Here is a 20,489-nt window from a genome sequence, read left to right as displayed (position 1 = left end):
AGCTTCTAGGAACATTAATCATTCAAGCCATTGCTTTGAGCACTTTCTCCTCTGCCCAGCTGCCCTGGTACCAGCCCTATTTCGCACCCATCGGTGTGAGCATTGTGTGCATTCCAAAGGGAGGCTAAAATAACATCCCCATGGGATGCTGGCTGGGATGAATGGTTAAATCTGTGACCTACATGCACCTTGCAAGGGCAGCTCTGTAAATGCTAATCCCTTGAGTGCATCTGCTCCCTCTGCCTGTCTGCCCCTGCCCAGTTGAGCACAGGCATCTGGCTGTCCTAGGGCTGTGACAGCTGCGGCTCTTTCACCTCCCTGCATTTATTCTGCACACTTTCCTCCACACAATACATCTTGACTCTACTTTGTTATCCAAAATGAAGCAGTCACGCCAACAGCAGAGCTGATAAAATCTGCTCTCCCTACCCTGTGTCCAGCACTGAGCATCACTGTGGGCTCTCCTGAGGCTCATTAGGGCTGTGCAAACATTCAGGATCTCCCTCCACTAGAGCACTCAAGAGATTCCTCCCACTACAGATTTTGTGTGCCTAACACAGTTACATTACTGTCACCTCCTTCCTTCCTCCAAGACAGACTGAACTCAATGTTGTTCCCTCAGGAAATTAAAATTGAATTTTTGAATAAAATCTGAACTTAAATTACTACAGGAAATTACTATTTGGATAGACTGTAGTAGAGCATATATAAAAAAATTTTAATTTTAAGGGCTATTCAACACAGTGGGAACAGCAGGCTTCAGTAGCTCACCAAAACATTTAAAAACAATGAAGTTCTCTCATTTATAAGCTTAGCTACAGACATCCATTAGGAAAATGGTTCAGGTATTTTGATTTAAAAAATAATGGCTTATATTTCTCAGAAGAGGAAAGGATGTCTCTGGAATTATTTTCAGAGTTCAGAAAAAACAGCAGAGAAAACAATGGTTGTAGAACAGCCGTCCAGTTTAAGAAATTAAATTCTTCTTTCTCATTGCAATGCAAGAAAAAATTAATTGTTTCAATCAAATCAAATAACTATTTCATCACAACACAGTTTGTGAAATAAGCACAGCTGTTCATTACTCTGGCAACATCCCCACCAAGACTGCTTGACCTTTGCCTGTGTAAGGGTTAGAAACAAAATACTGACAGGCTTCAATACTTCTTTACAAACTGTAAAATAAAAGCTATATACTTGTCAGTAAAGGGATGCAAGACTTTGGCTTGCTGGTGTGTAGAGCCCCGCAAAGCAACTTAAGACCCCGAAGTATTTGACCTCTTCCAATCCTGTTATCAGGCAAAGTGAACACACACTCAAACTGCTTAATAACCTAATGAATCAAGTCCTTGTGACTTTGCTGTAAATGTTCCCCAGCAATTTTACATGCAACACTAAATTAAGTGTAATACAGCAACCAGCCACAAAGAACACAAATGTTTCACGGCATTTTCCTGCTACAAAGAAGACAAGTCAGTTCTCAATGTGTTCAAACCCGAGGAGTTAGTATTTAAACACATTTAAGTTTCCTTTCTGCTGGCATTTTGTTTCAGCTTCCCTCTTCCTCTCCCTGCTCCGTGCCCTCAGGCAATTGCCGTGCTTATCCCTCCCTGCCTTTGGCAGCCCGGAACAAAGGCACCTATTCCAGAAAACAGCTGCAGCTGGGCTCCGTGCAGTCCCACACTCGCTCCTCACAAAGGGTTTGCACCAACACCCGGGGCAGCCTGTCCAGGACACAAAGGGTGGACTCCATCCCTGGCCAGGAGCAGCCCCATTCCCACCCAGAACTGCCAGAGGGAGCCGAGCCCGGAGGAGCAGCCCCAGTCCTGCCCCGCTCCCCCTGCCCTGCCCTGCCGGCCCCACGGATCCCGGCCCGCTATCAACACCCCGGAGGAGGCGAACACTTACCCGCAGGCACAGCTCTTCCCACTGCCTGTGCAAATGCTCCACTTGCTCCTTGAGCACCATCATGTCCTCGGTGAGGATGAGGTGTGCCAGCTCCGCCTTCATGGCCTGCAGCTCCTTCATGTCGTGGGCCCAGTCTGCCAGCGACTGCTCCAGCTCCTGCATGGAAACCGCACAAGCCTTGGCACTAAGCTCCTCGGCTTTCCAAACCTGCTCGCTAATCCCCAGCCTGGCCTGTGGGGGAGGAGAGCAGGGAATGTGCAGCCGCCTGTGCTGTGATCTCCGGTGGGGCTGGGCTGGCCAGGATCACCGGACCCCCACTGGAGCCCCACTGGAAGCCACTGGAGCCCCACTGGAGCCCACGGCAGTGCCCCGGCTGACCCCCGGCACCATCTCTGCATCCCAAAGCGCTGGGACGCAGCCTGGCCCCGGCGGCTCCCCGTGCTCCAGGGCAGCATTTGGGCTCTCACACCCAGGCCGGCACATGGCCCACTGCTTCAGCGTTTCCTTTATTCCTGTTATAATTGCTTTGGATAAGTTGCTTTCCACCTGCATTTGCTCCATTTTCAGGTTATTTTTCTAAACACACACAAAAAAAATCAAATCAGTTGCCTTCTCTAATGAGTGATGTCATAGGCACTTCCTCAGATTTGTGAGGAATGTGGAGCTTTTAAACTGCTTGTTCACAGAAAATAGGCTCTCTTTTCTGCTTTGCTCCCTCAACTCCCCTTCCTCTTTGTTATAAGTTACGTATTTTCCTTAACACCATTAAAATTCTCACCTAAAAGGCACAGTGTGCAGCTGGGGAATATGACACTACACACAAGGTCCTAGGTCCCATTTTGCAAAAGAGCTGCTGGGAAGTGTCACTGGCTTATCCAACAACAAAAAAACCCCAAAAAACCCCAAAACAAACAAAAAAAACCCCCAAAACAACAACAAAACAAAACAAAACAAAAACCCCCAAAAAACCTCTCAGAGAGAATACAATTTGTCTCATTTTAAAGGGGAAAAAAACCATGAGTGTTTGTGTCAGAAGTGTGCTGGGTCTAAACCCTGTGAGGATTTTCACAGGTCTTAGACCTAGCTTCAACACTAGAGGAAAACACCAAGCAAACCTGACTCTAAAATTTACCTGAGATCACAGTACTCCTACAGATGTGCACACATGCATTTATGTCTCCTAACAAAGGGCAAATGCAGAGCAATTACAGAGCTAACTATGGAATTTCATGGGACTTTGCTAGCCTTATGTAAGGTCCAGGGCTGAAAGAAAAATAGCTTTATTCCAGATAGAAGTGCAAAGCAGGAAGAGCATGCCATGCCATTTTAGTCCTTTTTTGTACTATGACACCTACTAGCAGCACTTGCACTGGCACTGTCTGACCCTGCTGCCTCTGCAGCTGAATTTCTCTTGCTGGGATAAGAGGCAGAAGCTGTGTGCTTCCATCTCACAGATAATTCAGGGCTACAGCAAGGCTGCTGCTGTGGGAAAGGCAGCCAGCACTCATAAAGAAGATTTCAGACAGCTGATAATGAGTTCAAAGCCTTGGCTCATTAATAAGCTTATTTGCTCCCACTACACAGGTCAACAATTCACTTCATAAAGGGATGATGAAAGACTGACCACTCCAGACAAAATGTCTCCTATCCACTAGAAATGTTTTTCTTGCCATTTCATTTTCAAGGTGCACTATGGGCTGCAAGGAATTTTGCCACTCCCTTACTCTTAATTTTCCTTCTCTTTAATTATTCCCTGATCCTGCAGGTATGCATGGTGCTTTGCAGAATTACAAGGTCTCTTCCCTGAGGAGCTCCTTGTGCAAAATGGATTGGGAAACAAAAAGGGAGATTCAGTCATGGGATACCAGCCAACTGAGCTGAGAGAAGGCATCTATTTCCCTTTTGTTTGATTAACTACTTATTTTTAAAATTCAGACTGTAAAGGGATCAGAAGCAGGAAAAAAATTCCAAACACTACCACTACTCAATCTTCTTGGTCAGCTGGACTTTGGAGATGGGCAGCAATCAGGATGGCGTAAAGGAGAGAAATTCAGTGTCACTGAAGAGGAGGTAAGAGGGAAAACTGATTTTACAAGGATGAGGTGTTGTGCAAAGACTACATCAATTTAAATACAATATGGCTGTTCATACCTTAATATGTTCCTTGGCTTTGTGGAGCTCTTCATGTTCAACAGGGAGTGGATCTTTTACTTTCTCCTTTAGCTCTTGCAGTCTGCTTTCCAGTTCCTTGGTTTGCTTTTCAAAGCGGTCGCAAGTCTGCTCAAGGAGACCCAAGGAAATACAAAAGCTGAGGATACTTTATGGTGACATATGAACCACATGGATATGATACAAAATAGCATCTTCAACCCACTGTAATAATCTATCATGTGCTCTGGTTTTTTGAATTTTCTTTTTTGGTACATAGTGCCACCCACAAGAATTTGGTGCTTGGATTTACAGAACTTCAAGCCTCTCCTACTTAAGGCTTGCCTTAGAGAGCAGTTCTGCTCACTTTGTTTTGTTCAGCCCAAGAGGCTTTAAGCATGCGTTTTGGACTGTATTAGTCACAATATTCAATTTTAAGACACACCTTACGTTCTACCTAGCCATGAAAGCAAATTCTCTGCTGTTAGGAAATAAATATGACTGGCCCTTCTATTTAGAAGTCATTGTTCAACAACATGAGGAGGAACAAGTCATGTTAACTCTAAGCTAAATTTTAGCTTCACAGCCCAAAGCAGGAGTGAGAGCTTGAGCAGGCCATGGAGAGCTTGAGAACGATCAGAGCAGGAACATCCATTATAGCAACAAATGGAATCCAACCCAATTTCCTTTGGAGAATCAGGGGACCACAGTTTTAGCATTCCCCAAGCGCTGATGACACATGACAGGCACTTCCCTCAGAGTGCCCCTGCAGTGAGCAGCAGCTGAGCCCTGGAGATGGCGGGCCAGGGAAGCTCCTGAGACCCAATGTCAGAGCGGCACGTGGGGAGGGCATCACCCACCTGTAGGGTGCCACTGAACTGCATCTTCTTCTTCTCCAGCAGGGCCTGGGTTTTCCCCCAGCGCTGCTGTAACTGGCTGAGCTCCTCCTGGAGAGCAGCGCTGGTGTCGGGATCGGAGACAGCGCGCAACTTCTCCCCGACATCGACGACCAAGGTGTACATGGCTTGCCACCTCTGAAGGATCACTGCCTTACTCTTGAAAAGGAAAAAAAAGTTAACTTTCTAAGCTGTTCTTAGAAAGTTACAGAAGTGCTTTCCCTGTATTTCACTGGGGAAGATGACTCACAAGGTACAACTTTGTTCATAGTCATGAAAGAGTATTCAATGGATCTCCTATGTGCTTAATTTCAGAAAAAATCATGTTTTCTCTGATATTTTGATTTATAAAACTCTACAAAGGCTTTCCCCAGACTACATCTCTAGGGTGAAAGTGCAGTCAAAAAAGTTGGAAATTCAGTTGTATGAGTTACTCAGACCAAAAAATACAATCTAAGTTCTGTGACCACCTCTAACATAACATCTTAGGCTCATTTTTTCAGAGATAACAGCCCTGTTTATCATGATGTACTCCAAGTGAAGTAAGCCATCAACAATAATTGGCCCACAAAAAATTGATCCCTAACACAAGGGGGTACAATCAGAGTTTCTTTCTGTAGAGCAGCAACAGGAGGAAAAGGGCAATTTGGAGTAGGAGGGAGAAGACTTTCTGGCTTTTCTCACTAAGAAAAAAAGCATGACCACTAAGTTGTAAAATCTACTGAAAATCACCTTTACACAGCAGGTAGAAATACAGATGAAATAAAAAGGGCAAGCACCAAGTGGAATACTGGCAGTGTGTTGTTAATCCATCAACGCTAGGTGTGTGGGGACATAATATAAATCTTGGACTGTGCAAATAGCATTCAATAGTATGATTTAGAAGGTTTTAGATTGCCTTACACAACCATCAAGTTCACTGCTTGTTTCTACCTTCCTATAAAACAGAGGTCCACAGCTAAATGCAAAACAAAAATATCCAAAATTAACAAAGGAAAGTATTTTTTCCACTGCATGTAAAATGCAGAACTCACTGTTCTGGAGAACTGCTCACCAGGTTTGTGTATCTTGGAGTGAAGAGATACCCTTCCAAGTGTTTTTTTCCTTTGTTTCTGGCCTCTCCTGCCTATCCCTGCACACATAGGACCTATATGGCCTGTCTTGCCACATAAGTACCTTTCTTCAGGCAAAATAAAAGGCCTGAATTCAGCAGTCATGTCAGTAAGATGCACACAGACCTATAGGTTATCTGCTGACTAGTGTGTCTGTCTCATCTGGCACCCTGAATTTCCATTTTCATATCCATAAAATTTTTAAAGCATGCAAGGCTACTAAATGGCAATGCTGATCAAGAAGTTTCTGAGTATAATGAGCCTTTTGCAATGTCACTGCTTTCTTATCTGTGCTCGGTTTTAAGGAAAAAGTATCACCAACAATTTCTCCCCCAAGAAAACATGTGATTTTAAAGCTTTTTACCTGACTGCACAGAAGTTGTTTCAATCTGAGGGAAAAAGCCCACACATTTTAGATTTATGAGAAATAAACACAGTACCTTGAAATCATGAATTACATTTCTAAGCTGGTAAAGGCTGTAACAGTCCTGGCTCTTCACAGCTGCAAGGAAGCTGTTTGTGTCATCAAGGAATCTGCTGAGACTCTGCAGGGAACTCCTGAAGAGCTGCCACTGGCTCACGAGTCCATCGATTTCTTTCTTCCTCTGCTGAACCATCCGGATAACATTCTGCCACTGCTCTTTCAGCAGTGTGAGCTTGGAAATAAACTCTGTCCTGAAAATTATGAGGGCTGAGTGTTAATTTATTTTGATCTCAAGACTGCACATTATAGTAATGGTGACGGATCTCCATTTGCAACATTGTTTTCCAATTATAATACCCACAAATCCAAGAAAGCTCTTCGCAGCCCTAAGCTCAGCTGTATTCCATCTCTTAAGCAATCCAAACAACCTTTTACATGATACAAAAGAGGGTAAGGCAAGTCAATCTTGCACTTGTGGTATAGCAACATACATAGTACAGCAATCAGACACAATATGCACTAAACACTTCTCTGAAGAACAAAAAGGTCAATCCAAGTGAGACAAGGTCACTGATTACGCTGCAAAATCGATCTGTACGATGGAAAACTGTGTTGTTATTGAACCCATTTAAGCAGTTATTTTGTCTCTTCTTCAACGTGGTCAGATGATCCAGCAGATCTGGCTGGTTGGTTAAGGCAACCCCACCTATCAATTCTGCTTCTCTGCAGGAGGTCGTTGTCCCTGATTCACTCTCACACAAACCCCTGCCTTTGTGTGGGTAGTTCCAAACACAAAAATCCAGCAGCTCAGCTTAGTGTAGCCCTACCTTCCCTGGCAGTTTTAAGCCAAACTATGGACTTCATACTTGGGGGAGCACACACAGTGTCCTGCCAAGTCTCTGGAAGCAGCAAGATCTGGCAGGGAAGGAAGGAAATGTGTTCACCCCAAATACCTGAGGCAGCTGAACCCCTGCTCACAAACATTACCTGCTTACATTGATTAAGAGAAAGGTGTAAGATCATACTGATAAAAAACAGGTTTAGGGACCACATGTTCGGGGTTTCACAGCCAGTGACTCAATGCCCTGACCTGTGTGCCAGGAGCAATGTGGATAGTCCACACCTCTGCACTCTGAGAAGCAGAGAGGTGCAGGAAAAGAGAGCATCCTTCATATGCAGCATCCTCACTATGCTCTGTGGACAGGCAGCTTCTCAACCACAGGTACAGAACAAAAGGCTCCTCTTCAGGAGCAATTATTTTTGTTTTCAGCCCAGCCTGTTACTATCCCAAATGCAGTCTGGCCAGGGCACCTGTGTTTCTTTCTCACTGCACCTTCTCATGCTTTTGCAAAATGTGACAGGTGATCATTCAAAGAGTGAACCCAGCTAGGAATGTGGATTTATGTCCTCATAAGAGCAAAGATTCAATACCAATTCCAAGGAAGACAGCATATTCTCTAAATGACCAAGATTTTAAGGAGAATACCAAATAAATTACCTTTTCTCTGCTTCTCCAGATTCCAAGGAGAGTAGAACTTTTTCTATGATAGAGTTAAATGTCTGCTGATTTATGGAAATCTCAGTCTGCAGCATCTGAAAATACCAAGAGAACAAGTTTTAACTACTCAGTGAACAACCTTTGCTATGAAAGCTGCTTCTGCTCCTCTAGAATGACAACATTTATTTAATTGTAAAAGCTGAAAACTCTATTTTTTTCAATTGCTAGTGTCAAATGCACCCTAAGATTCCACAGTTTTTGGATACCAGGAGGATATTGCACATATGTGATAGTGGACCCCACCATGAGCTGGATGATACAGATCTGAAACTTAAAAGTTTTTTGACTGTTTCTCTGTAACAAATAGCAACTGTCTGGAAAAATGCCAGAGAAAACAGATTTCCACTATAATCTAACAACTGGTCAAACCAGAAACATGCTGTGAAAACACTATTTTGAATGCATTTCTTCCAGAATCTGTTAAGATTGCTGCTAGGTCTCCAGCAAATTATCCAGTTAGTTGCCACAGGCTCCAGTGTTCTGGGACAAGCAGACAAGTACACCTCAGGGCTGGAGAAATTTAGGACTTCCATGACACAGCACTTGAAGACGCACTCCTAAAGGTCTGATCCTTGCAAAAAGGAATCTGTCCCTTTGAGAAAGGATTTTCATATTTCCGAGTTTTTACCTTAATAGGTATTTCAAGAGTGAAATGCTCTGTAAAATCCTGCCCAGATCTAAATTTCAAAAGGCACAGCATTTTCTAGTGATTTCCCCCTGCCTTCATCATTCAAAATGATGCTTCCATTTTTAGAGTTAGCTTTACCTCATATACTCTCTGTTGCTCTTGCAGTTCTTCAAACCGTCCTGGAATATCTGTTTTTAAAGCTTCTTTCATTTTTTCTAGGAATTTCATCCACTTTTCACATTTCTGAAAGAATTTCTTCTCATCATTTTGGGTTCCCTCAAGCATACTGTAAAACAAAATGAATAACCAGAAACTTCTGTTAGTGGATGTTTTTCTGGGTATGTTTACAGGTGCTCTAATGTGGTGGTTAATAAAATTAACACATGGGGGTTTCACTTGGCACTTTGCTCCCTTCTTCCCCTAGGAACATCCAGGTTTTGCTTCAAGTGACTTGGAATACAAATACCCACTGAAAAATCAAGTAAACTGCAAGGGCAGAATTCTACCTGGCAAGCCCCTGAGAAAGCTGAGAACAGATTGCAAGATGTTCTATGCTTTAACTTGGTTTTCATTTCAATCACAGAAAAGGGAATTGTTACTAGTGATTTTTTTTTGTTTGCATTTCAGACCTGCAACATTCCAGAGCAGCTGCTGTTTTCTGACTCCACTGCCGAGTCAGGCTCTGCATTTTCTTCAGGGTGAAGTCACTAAGTGGCAGCTTTATGCTTGCTTCATTCAAACTCTCTATGCTTGGAGAAAGTGCAGCAAGCTCCAGTGTCTGATTCTGGAAGTAAGGAAAAAAATAAATGATTGCAAAAATGTACTGCCTTTCTTTCATGTCCAAGAAGTATAGAAGCTTATTCTCTACAACTTGAAAACACTGTGTTAACTTCAAAAAATACAGAGGAGTAAAAAGTAATAACTCTTTTACATGGGGCTCACTTTTCCAATAGTACTGAACAGATACTCAAGACCTGGTACCTCCACATTTACTTCATACCCTACATGGAGGGAAACAGGGTAGCTCCAGAGCAAAGCTGGGGAAAAAGATCACCCATCAACCCCAAATCTTGGTGATTTTCCTGCCTTCCATGCAGGCATTTGGCCTGAAATGCAGATCTAGGGTTTCTCAACTTTAATAATTGCTTTTTGTGTTTTGGCTGAATTATAGTTACTCTGATGAAGTGCTGCAACTGTGACATTTAGGACACAAAGTGCATCTTGAAGTGGGCTAGAGCTGAGTAGTATCTTTTTGTATTTGGGAATGCAAACATACCATGAGCAATTCTGAGTTGTCTCCTTCCTCTAGACAGAGGCTATCAAAGGTGTCTGTGCAATTCTTGACACGACCCTCCAGCGTTTCCAGGCAGTTGTTGAAATCCTCCAGTTGTAAAAGATTGAACTGGGGTGAATATTGAAAATTTACGTTAGTTACTATTTATTACACTTATTCAGTAGACAAAAAGGAGCAACAGGCAATATTTTTAGGAAAACAAACAGTTGTTAAACCTAAATTCTAATGTATTAATAACTCTCTATTGAACTTCTTTCCATTTTTCAACTGGACAAGGGGAAAATTTAACCCAAAGCAGAGAGCAAGAAACAGAATCTCCAAATTCTGAGACACCTGTAACTATGTGAAAGGAAAATCGTTTCTGTGATACCTTTCATAGCTTTGTGCTATTTAACTTATTTTGAAATTGGAAAGTCAAAACTCAGCTTATCAGAGGGGAGAAACTTGTGAAAATGAGCTTCCTTTGAGGTACACACAAAGCCTGCTCCTCTGTCCCTGCATAACCAAAGCTGTGCAGCTTGCATGAGCTCTGTGGGAAAATCAGTAGGGCTGGAATTCAACTTTCCTTTAGCAGAACAGCACTGGGAAAGCTTTTTCTTTCTGTCCAGAATTAAACTCCACATCTCTGAGAGCACTTATACAACAACAGTTTTATAAGGGATGAATGGCAAAAACTGGTGTGTGGAGAGAGATTGCTGTGGTAATACCACAGGGTTCAACCAGAGAAAACAACTACTCAGAAATGCATTTTTTCATGCAGCGAGAAGTTCACCGGGAATATGAGAAGCCTGTTATCTTCACAAAGATTTCTGGCTTCCAGCCATTAACTGTGCTGGTAGATGGAGTCATAAAGAGCTGGCTTCAAATGTCTTGATGAATTTGGGTTTACTTTAAAACAGAACAATTCATTGAAACCAGACTTTTTCCATAGGAACAGACCAACTCTACATCAGTAAATGTCCAGCAGTACATTTGCTTGGAAGCTTTCTCAGGAATACATGTGAAGAGCAGAAGTCAATCCTGCACTACTCTGAACAGAGATCCTGGATCCAGCTCTCCCTCCACTTGGCCTGAACAGGAATGTGAATCTGGTCCTCAGAATTACATCAAATGGTCACAGTTTTCTGTTTGGTTTTAGGTTCACTACATGAACCCTTCCCAAGGAAAACTGAAGCCCATGATTTATTTTTCAAGGCAGAGCTGACAATGTTCACAACTTACTTCAATGTTCAAAAAAATAAAAATACATTTCCTAACCTTTAATCATCTGAGGGTCCAGGGGATAACAGGCCCACTGACAGAGGCTGTTAGAGCAACACAGGCAGGTCAGGGTGAAATCCTTCACCTGTCCCTCTGGCTTCATGTATTAGTTCTTTATATAGTTTATCATCCTGCTGAGTTTTAATTAATTGAAATTTCAATTCAAGAACTATAGTGCTCTAATGAGGAATGTGGCTCACAGAGGACTCTAGTGAAAAAGTTACCCCACACTGACAGCTAATTTAATATAAAGAAAAAACAAACAAACCTGAAGTTCATCCAACTTCCTCTGCAACATCTTTTCCAAATAGGTTGCTCTCTGGAATGGCTGCAGCTTCTCCATCAGAATGGCTTCAGCAGCTGTCCCAGCCTGCTGTTTTATCCTGTCAGCCTGCAAATAAATCTGGGTTCGGCATCCTGCCAGGTTTTGAAGGCCGTGCTGTAAATTCTGATGAGAGAAGGGGAAGGGGAAAAGAAAAGTCAGTAAATGAATCAGATCATCATTCATGTGCCACTTTCATTTGGCATCTTTTGTTGCTGTAACTAAACTCTTTTTGTTGAGCCCATCTGGGAGCCAAGCTCAGCTATGGTGAAGGCTTCAGAGGATAATGGGAACTGCATCCATTGAGTGCAGTGCTGGGAAAGGCACAGTTCAAAGTTCAGTGGAACACCAGGGACTTCAGGCAGCGGGATACTGCTGCTCCAGAGGAAATCAGGGAGGGAAATCCGGATATCCCTCTCTACAAGACATGTGTACACCAGAAGATGGAGGAACTGGCCCATGCTGCAGATGAGGAATGCTATTTAGTTACAACCATACCAGTACTTTGGATCCCTCAGTGGCTGAGGACTACAGGTTTGGTTTTATTCGTCCCCCTTTACTAAGAAAGATGCTATAAAATTATACTCTAAAGGCAGTACAAGAATAAAGGGAGTAATTTTAGACTCACTCAATGTACTTGATTTTTTTTTCCTTTTTTTTTTTGACAAGAGAAAATTAGCCATGAAACCCCTGAAATCTGCCACCATGAATTGTCTTTTCTGAGAATAACGAGCAAAATCTTCTGATCAATAGCAAAGAACACACACATTTCCCTAAAAAGCAAAACAGTCCTGGCTTCCTGACGCCTTTGTTTGAAAGGATCATGTTATAAAATACCACTCCAGCCGTTTAATAAATAACCCATTTTGATTTCTTATTCTCTATATAAGATTTTTTATTTTTTGTGGTGACAAAAATCCATAAAATCATAATCTTTCCTAATATATATAAAGAGAAAAATATTAGAGGGATTAAAATACAATTTTGTTATGCACATGTATATTCAAATACACATAACTCATATAGCAATTCACTGATCCCCATTCTTTTAATTCACCCTTTAAAGAAACTCAAAATAAATGCCATGTGTACTATCCACACACACCAGGACAGGATCTACAGTGCTAATGGCATTCAGGTGGCCATGCTTTGCTTAGTAGGTGCAACACTCTTCCCAAAAATTTCCAGAAAAGGCAATCCCTTTTTGCTGACATATTGGTGAATTTCTGTCACAGCCATTAGTAGATTAGAAAAAAGTAAAAATATTTTGGTCTATGTTTTGCTGCTGTCAGTTTTTTCTGATAAAGAAAGATACATGAGTGCCCTTCCCTGTAATGTAAAGTTTCTTATTTAAGGCCACGTGCAAAATGAAATTGGACTTCTTCCAATTTATGGCTAGAGATTCATAAAGCACAATGAATCACTGCTCTGTCCTGACATAAGGATTATTATATTTCTTAGTAGATTATTTTATTTCTTTCTTTATCATAGTCTGAAGAAACCAAAAATGTCAGAATCTAATGACAGCTTTACTGCCCGAGAGTCCAACGTGCCGTGTGGTTTCAGCATGAGATTTTACTTGCCTAAAGTCAAAAACATTTAGAGTAATCTAATGAGCTCAGGCATCTGTGAACTCATCACACCAGAACAAAACACGGTATCAAATCCAATTAAAAACAATTTTAAGGCTGTGGAAGAGTTCAGGATGATCCTGTGCTTGGGAAAACTGCTCTTTTTCCCCTCGGCTGTTGTTCTTGTAGACATTATTCCTCCTCCCAAGCAATGCCCCATAAGGTGAATAATTTTTCTTTCAGTGATTCCTTCCAACACAGGCTTGATCTTTTGTGTAGAGCAGAAAGGGGCAGAGATGGAATATGACTCAGGTCTGCTCTTTTCTCACCATACACTAACTCTGGTTTGGTGTCTGGTTAAAGTGCTTAAAGAAAATACAAAGGTGACTGCTCATGGAAGAAACCCCCAGATTTTATCTTTTCTACTGACAGGATTGTTGGTATTCTTTTGCCTTGTTTGTCAAAAATAAATCTTGGTTTGTACCCGGCAGCAGAAACTTAATTCAAGTACCTTCATCTCCTGTATCCTCTGCTCCAGGGTTTCTATGGTGTTCTCCTCAGGCACGTGAGCATCCAAGAGCTGAGCACACTGCTGGCTGTACTGCTGTAACTTGGCTGCTGTCTCAGTGCACAAAGCATCAAAGGGCTCCCAGAGCTGCAGAGCTGCCTGTGCTGCCCGCAGCTCATCTGTGATGTCTTCATTTACTGAGTTCCACCTGCCAAAAATTCAAAAGATTAAGAGTGTTTTCCCACTAGGTTCTCCTGCAGAATATGGTTTGGCATAGGATTCCTGAGGGAGTTGCTTTGCATCCACACCCTTGTTCCTGAAAGCCACAGTTTGTGCTGTGGGACCCATCACACGACAAGCATGCAGGTAAAAGCTACAAGTTCCCCATCCCTGGAAGTGTTCAAAGATGGATGGGGCTTGGAGAAACCTGGTCTGGTGGAAGGTGTCCCTTTTCATGGCAGGGGGGCTGAAACTGGATGATCTTTAAGGTCCCTTCCAACCCAAAGCATTCCATGATTCTGTGGTTCTACTCCTCACACAGATGCCCTTAGATAGGTGAGATGCATTAGTAGAGATTTGAAAATGTGACAGATGTTCGAGTCCTGCCTCAACAACTTGGGTTTTTTAAATACTAATAACTGGGGTCTGATTTTGCAGGCTTACCTTGTGTGTGCCTCCGTGCACCTCTGGTCAATAATCTCTGCAAAGGAGGGGGAGCAGTTCTTCTTCAGGTTACTGGCAGCAGCCTGCAGCTTGGCCCAACTTTCTTCACTGTTCTCTGATTCATCTTGAAGAGCCTGCAGAATGGATTACTGCAATTAATTGTGGGGGACAAATGATCTAAGTGTAACTTCCCCTATAGATTGGCAGGGATAGGGCAGCAATAATGCCATATTTCTGCAGTGCAGATTAAAATTTTTGCAGATAATGTAACACCTGTTCCTAAAAATTAGGAAGCTGAGAGAGGTGAAATGGTCCAAGTTAGGGAAAAAAAATCATTCAGGAGGTCTATTTTAAACTGAGATAATTTACTGACTGTTAAAGAAAAAGTTCATTTAGCAAACTAATACCTCTGAACTGAATAAATGAATTTGCTAGAAACCAAAAATGCTTTTATTTTAAGCCACTGTTTCTACTGGTAGTAAAGCTGGCTTGACACCTCCTGCCCTCAGCTGCAAGTTCCCCCTCCTGATAAAGGCAATTACAGCATATCTGTGAACTGCTCCAGGTTAAAAGTAAACTGGGTGATTGAAGGAAGGAGATGAGAAGGTGACCAGTTCCTTTTATTTATAACATGAGCCCAGGTGAGGGTAGAAAGCACTTGTGCACAGTTTACTGCCAAGAGTCCCATACCCAGCATTCACAGCCTCAGTCTATCCTGCACCACTTCTGACAAAACTCAAAAAAAAACCCCAAATCAGACCTTTTTTACAGGAAAACAGGGAGTGCTTGCACAGCCTTTCAACACTCATTTAAAGCCAGGAAAGGGGATTTTAGCCAGAGCTGTGAAATGCCCAGACCCAGGGCCAGCCTAACTGCCTAATCCCGATGCTCCACTTGGACTCTGTAACAGCCAAGCAGAGCAGCAGCAGATCCAGAGCATTTATGTCTGGCATTGTGACTCATTCAGAGGCTGTACAGGAGCCTCCAGCTCTCTGGAGGGTGACAGAATAGTTGGACTGGTGCTGGAGCAAGCAGAAATGCCATCAATACAAGGTGCAAGGGAGCATGAGGATTTGGTAGGCTTTCTTCTTGAACCTCCTAACTAAACTGCACTCAAGTTGAATTTATGCACTACATAAAATAAGAAGTCTAAGTGCCTCTGGAGATAAAAAAAAAATCAGTAATATTGGACTAATTTCACTGCCATTATAATAAAGAAAAAGTTGCTCAGATAATTTTTTCAGTCTTTTTTTTTCAGTGGAGTTTGTTTGCCTAAAGGCAAGGAAGAAAGGACAGAAATAAGACAACTTTACCTGGAGAGTTTTGACCTGTTTTTTCAAAGCTTCCAATGAAGCTTCTTCCTCAGAAGGTTTGCACCGGTCTATGCAGTACAAATATCTTGTTGTCATCAAGCTGACTTCTGCATAAATTTCATCATATGCTCTCCACTGCTCCAGTATTGACTCCATTGAGGCCTTTAGCTGTGCAACCTGCAGACAAACCATTTTTGTTAATATTTCTTGGGTAGTCCTGACATATAAATCACCTTTAAATTGATTTAGAAATCTAAACTCAACGCTCAATCCATGACAATCCACAAGAAGTAGCCAAGTTGGAGTATTTTACTACTTGGTAAGGAATTGTGCAGGCTTCAAAAAAAGCAGTAAACCATATCTAAAGTGAATTAGAAGAATTTTCTGGAAATCAAAATTTCACTGGAGTTCAAGGTGGCACTATTCTGCAAGAAGACCCCAGGAAGTACTGAAATAATGAACTGCTTATTCCTTCCTGCCAAAATCAACCTGAAGTGGGAGGAAGTTGAAAGCCTTAATCTTCTTAGGAAGCAGATAGTTTGATCCAGAGATCAAGTTTCTTTTCAAGGACAATTTGAACAGAAATTGGTTTGCATGGAAGAAGCCACTACTGCAATACTCAGAGAGCTGTCATCCCTCCTATGCCATTGTGCTCTAATAATGCAGGCCCACCTGGACACCAGGCTAGCAAGTTCAGGATTTTCATACAAAATTAAATGATTGATATTCCCTTTATTTTCTATCCCTTTCATTAATGATGGATATCCCCTTTGTTGTCTGTCCCTTTCATTATTACAGTTGTCTAATCGATAAGGGGCAGGGATGGCTTCCATTTGCCACAGGCTCCTAGACACTGCAAACACAAAAACACAATCCTTCAGTAATTTTTATCCTTCTGTCTCAGGGAAGTACATAAGGCATGTCCAGGGTTAGATAAAACATTCACCTAGTTCAATACCTATTTTGAGTCATGCTTGGAGAAAAGCACGAAAACCAGGCAGACAAACAACCATGTCTCCATGAGACCTGACAAAAGCCAGATACCAGATTTTGGTTCTGACTGTGCAGGCAAAAAATGGAAGATGAAAAAATGTCCACACCGTAGTTCACCCTAAACACACTGCATAGATAATTTTATCCTAGTACCCGAGTTTCAGGCACATACAGGCTGGTGGATTAATCATCCCTATTCTCTTTTGAATCATGGTACAGGTGGGAGGAATCTCTAATTGCTTTTTGTAGCCTGTAGCTAATTACTGCCCACACGAGGAAGATGGAGAATCATCGTTCCCGGGAAATGTCTCAGGGCCACAGACTCACAGGCTTGAGCTCAACCCACAGACAATTTAATCAAGGTATTACATCTCCTTAGCCCTGTATTAGAAATCTCTGCCTGGCTCTGATGTGAGCAGTCACCCATGGGAAAGAACCTGCACTCACTGTTTCACTGCACACACAGACAGCTCAGCCCCAAGAACATACTGCAGTTTGCAAGTTTGGTAGTTTAGTCCCCAAATCCCCAAAATTAACATGACCTATGGTGACTGTAAGAAGAAAAAAAAGCACCAAGCTGTCAATCCTGCCAATTTCTATCCCCAGCTATACATCAGATGGAAAAACTTTCATCATGTACATAAACAGAAATTTTCCTGCTTTCTTGGTAAGAAACAGTCACATCCTTTCTGCTGAAACCTAAACCAAGAAGCAGCAGATCAATACTGGATCGACATCTCCTGTGGAAGAGTTCAAGCAAAAGGGTTTAGGTTTCACAAAGTTCTGAGGAAAAAAGGCAAGGAATCTGTAATAAAAAGTGTAAAGCAATTTTAACTAGAAACACAACCACTCCATCATGTATAATTCTCTACAGTACATTGTTATTTATTATCACAAATTTAAATCTATAAATGTACTCATTATTATCTCTCCTGCAACTATCAATTATATCCACATAAAAAAAATCAGCTCCAATTATAAAGATATTATGGCTATAAATACAAACTGCTGGGGAGTCAGTTTGCATGGGAAACCAATCTGCCAGACTCTTCTTGAAGCAACTGGAAACTACACAGGATTTGAGGATGGCAAAAGCCACCCTGGTGTGTGGATGAAAGAGTAACTGGGAGGTGGAAAAGCTGCAGTGAGAACAGATCCAGAGTAGGCAGCTTCCCCCAGTTGCACTACAGGGGAGAAAGAGCAGGGTATGAAAGAGAAGGAGAGCAAGTAAAAGAGTTTAAGGCTTCCATTTGCAGCCTGAGAGAAAAATAGCAGTGTTTTTATCTTCTTAAGCTGCAGATGGAGATCTGTTCCTCCTCCTTTTGTACTCATACTGCTTCAAGATCAGACTAATTTTTCTCTCTCAACTTGGAAATACATTAATTTACAGTAAAGACTTAAAATGGAATTCTAGGAAGGTAAGAGTAAGGAACACTTTGCATTTTTTTTGTACCAGCTCCTGCCATTTCATGAAGAAGATTAATAACACTGGTGGTCAGAACATGCAGTGGAGGAAACCTGAACACAAGCAAGGCTTTTACCTGGTTTACAATGCTGTCCTTCATTTCACACAGCTCAGCTATCCTCAGAGACTGAGCTTCTGGGGTTTGTTCTGCACTACCATTCGAAGCCAAACTCTGTTTCAGCTCATCAAGAGTTTTGGATTTAACTGTGAGTTGATTTTCTAGCTCCTAAGTAATGCAAAAAAAAAAAAAAAAAAGTAAAATCTTTTAATGAGACCATAGAGAAAAACTTCTTTGTGAGTAGCTTAGATAAACCTTTCTTCTTTAAAGCCAATTTTGTGCAACTTTTCAGTCATGCAAAGGTAGGACAGGAATGGGAGAGTCCCTGACATCCTAAAAACTTCTAGAAAGTTATTTTCAGTTTGTCCCTTTACTCAGAGGGACCACCATGGCAGAAATTCCAGTGAAATCAAGTGAGAACAGTCTCCAATGAATGGAGATATCTGGGACTCCTTCCTCAGCACAACCAGCAAGATTATGAGAGTCTTGACATGCTGGGGAAAGCTCAGCAGGGAGCTCTTTACAATATGAGGAAACTATCCATATTCACAATGGGCTGCAACATTTTCCTATAATGCTACACTTAAAGACATGACCTATTTTCACCTCTCACTGATCATCCCCCAAACATTTTTAAATTTGGACCTCATTTTTATTGACCAAGTGAATTTTAATGAAACATTTTAGCCACCTGTATCCTAGCACTGTGTGTTGCTCTGAGCAGGTGAGTGTTTAGTCCAAGCTACCCTTGCGCCTTTCTTCCCTTCTGGCCCCTCCACACATTTCAGAGATGCAAGTAACTCAGTGTGTAACAGAGCACTCCAGACAATAAAAGCAGCCTACTACAAGAGAGATGTAACCATGGCAATGAAAGAACAAATATTCTATTTTAAAAAATAGAGAGGGAACACTGTACTGAATGAAAACAGCAGACTGTCAGTAACAGGAACCAATTATTTGCTGCCTGCCACATGTATTATTGAGGGATCTGATGCCTAGAAAAACATAACAAAGGACACCCAGATCCTTGAGGCTGCTGCAGAGACACTACACTACAGTCTAGGGCAGAAGTAGAGAGGGTTGCTATTTCTCCAAAAGGGACTGAGTAGTTTCCATGACACTTCCATCACAGAGCTCTTCAAACTAATGGAACTGATAATTTCTGCCATGGCTGTGCTGAACTGAGAACTACTTCTATTGGAAGTATCTCAGAATACAATATTGGTGCACAACACTTCAAATATCATGAAGAAGCAGCAGATGCATCTTCAATTGGTGGAAAAAACCACAGAATAGTCACTCACATTAGAAGTGGTTCTGGCTCTTTATCACCTGAATGCAACATGCTTTAATTAAAATGACTCTGGAGAATTCTTCTGGGAAATGGCAACTTCCTTTACATTGCTTTCCGTTGAAATCTGTGCAGTTCCTTAGTCTGGATTCAGCAAAGTGTGCTAAATAGGGCTTTTACAGTAATACCACTCAAGCCATGCTTTACCTTGCAATCATCTAAGGTGTTCTGTGCAGAGATCAGACTTGCTGGGGTCTGTAAGGATCTCAGTCGATCGCTCTGAGCTTCCAGCCAGTTGTGCAGAGTCTGGGCTTTGCTCTCATTCTCAGTAATATCCTCCAAAATGTGTTCCAGGTCTTGTATCTGAAAGTTACAGAAATGTTTTAACTTACTTAAACCTTCCATGACAAAATCTGAGATTACAAACTCTATACGGAAAATACTCTTCAGAGAAAATATTTTGAAAGGAAAACCTAAGAAGTTTTGCAGGCACTTTAGGATCCAACCTTTCCTTTGGAAGAAACAAGGCAGTGTGTGTTCTGGAGCTGGGAGACCTGACAAGCTGGGGGGCCCTGGGCTATGTGGACACATTCATATGGAGTCTGAAAGTCTCATTCTCAGTAAAACCCACCAACAAGGCTACTAATAAGACAGGGACCTCAAGTTTCCTATCTTCAATCTTGGCCCTGAGGATCCATTAAATGCTGGAATTGAATTCCCTGAAAATGGTTAGAAAAGATAACCTCTTCCCCAACAAAACTGAAATTTCATCATGGAAATTTTCAAATATAAGGGAAATGAAATTTCCACTTAAAAAGGTTTCTGGAAGACTTTCTGAACTAAAAAGCATCGGCAATTTTCCATCTGACCAGAAGTCTTTGTATCTGGATTCAGAATGGCCAGCTCCTCCCAAAGCTGTATAAACTGAGACACAGAGATGAAAGAGAAATGTGTTGGTAGAGGGATTCATTCCAGCAGCCTCATGGCTGCATTTTGGGAATCAAAAGCTTCCCCATGTCTTTTCCATATCATGAGTCACAACAGCTTTTCTGGTCATTGGGCACATAAGCAGCAGCA

The 20,489-nt window shown here is 41.9% G+C and overlaps 1 protein-coding gene across 1 annotated transcript in view; it reads right to left on the bottom strand.

The window, feature by feature from the left end:
- Positions 1–20,489, bottom strand: part of SYNE2 (spectrin repeat containing nuclear envelope protein 2) — a 177,190-nt gene that overhangs the window by 34,723 nt on the left and 121,978 nt on the right. Inside the window, exons 86-99 of the mRNA XM_068192175.1 lie at positions 19,620–19,775; positions 18,140–18,289; positions 15,606–15,782; positions 14,293–14,426; positions 13,633–13,837; positions 11,497–11,676; positions 9,951–10,076; positions 9,304–9,458; positions 8,813–8,960; positions 7,987–8,081; positions 6,505–6,739; positions 4,917–5,111; positions 4,060–4,185; positions 1,909–2,064 (exon numbers count right to left, since the gene is read on the bottom strand). Coding sequence (XP_068048276.1) covers positions 1,909–2,064; positions 4,060–4,185; positions 4,917–5,111; positions 6,505–6,739; positions 7,987–8,081; positions 8,813–8,960; positions 9,304–9,458; positions 9,951–10,076; positions 11,497–11,676; positions 13,633–13,837; positions 14,293–14,426; positions 15,606–15,782; positions 18,140–18,289; positions 19,620–19,775 — 2,238 coding nt within the window. The remainder of the gene's footprint in view (positions 1–1,908; positions 2,065–4,059; positions 4,186–4,916; positions 5,112–6,504; positions 6,740–7,986; positions 8,082–8,812; positions 8,961–9,303; positions 9,459–9,950; positions 10,077–11,496; positions 11,677–13,632; positions 13,838–14,292; positions 14,427–15,605; positions 15,783–18,139; positions 18,290–19,619; positions 19,776–20,489) is intronic.

This window comes from Anomalospiza imberbis, chromosome 6 (assembly GCF_031753505.1).
Source record: "Anomalospiza imberbis isolate Cuckoo-Finch-1a 21T00152 chromosome 6, ASM3175350v1, whole genome shotgun sequence".
Classification (NCBI taxonomy): Eukaryota; Metazoa; Chordata; class Aves; order Passeriformes; family Viduidae; genus Anomalospiza; species Anomalospiza imberbis.
The sequence above is the reverse complement of the archived record's forward strand: the minus strand, read 5'-3'. Positions and strand labels throughout refer to the sequence as shown.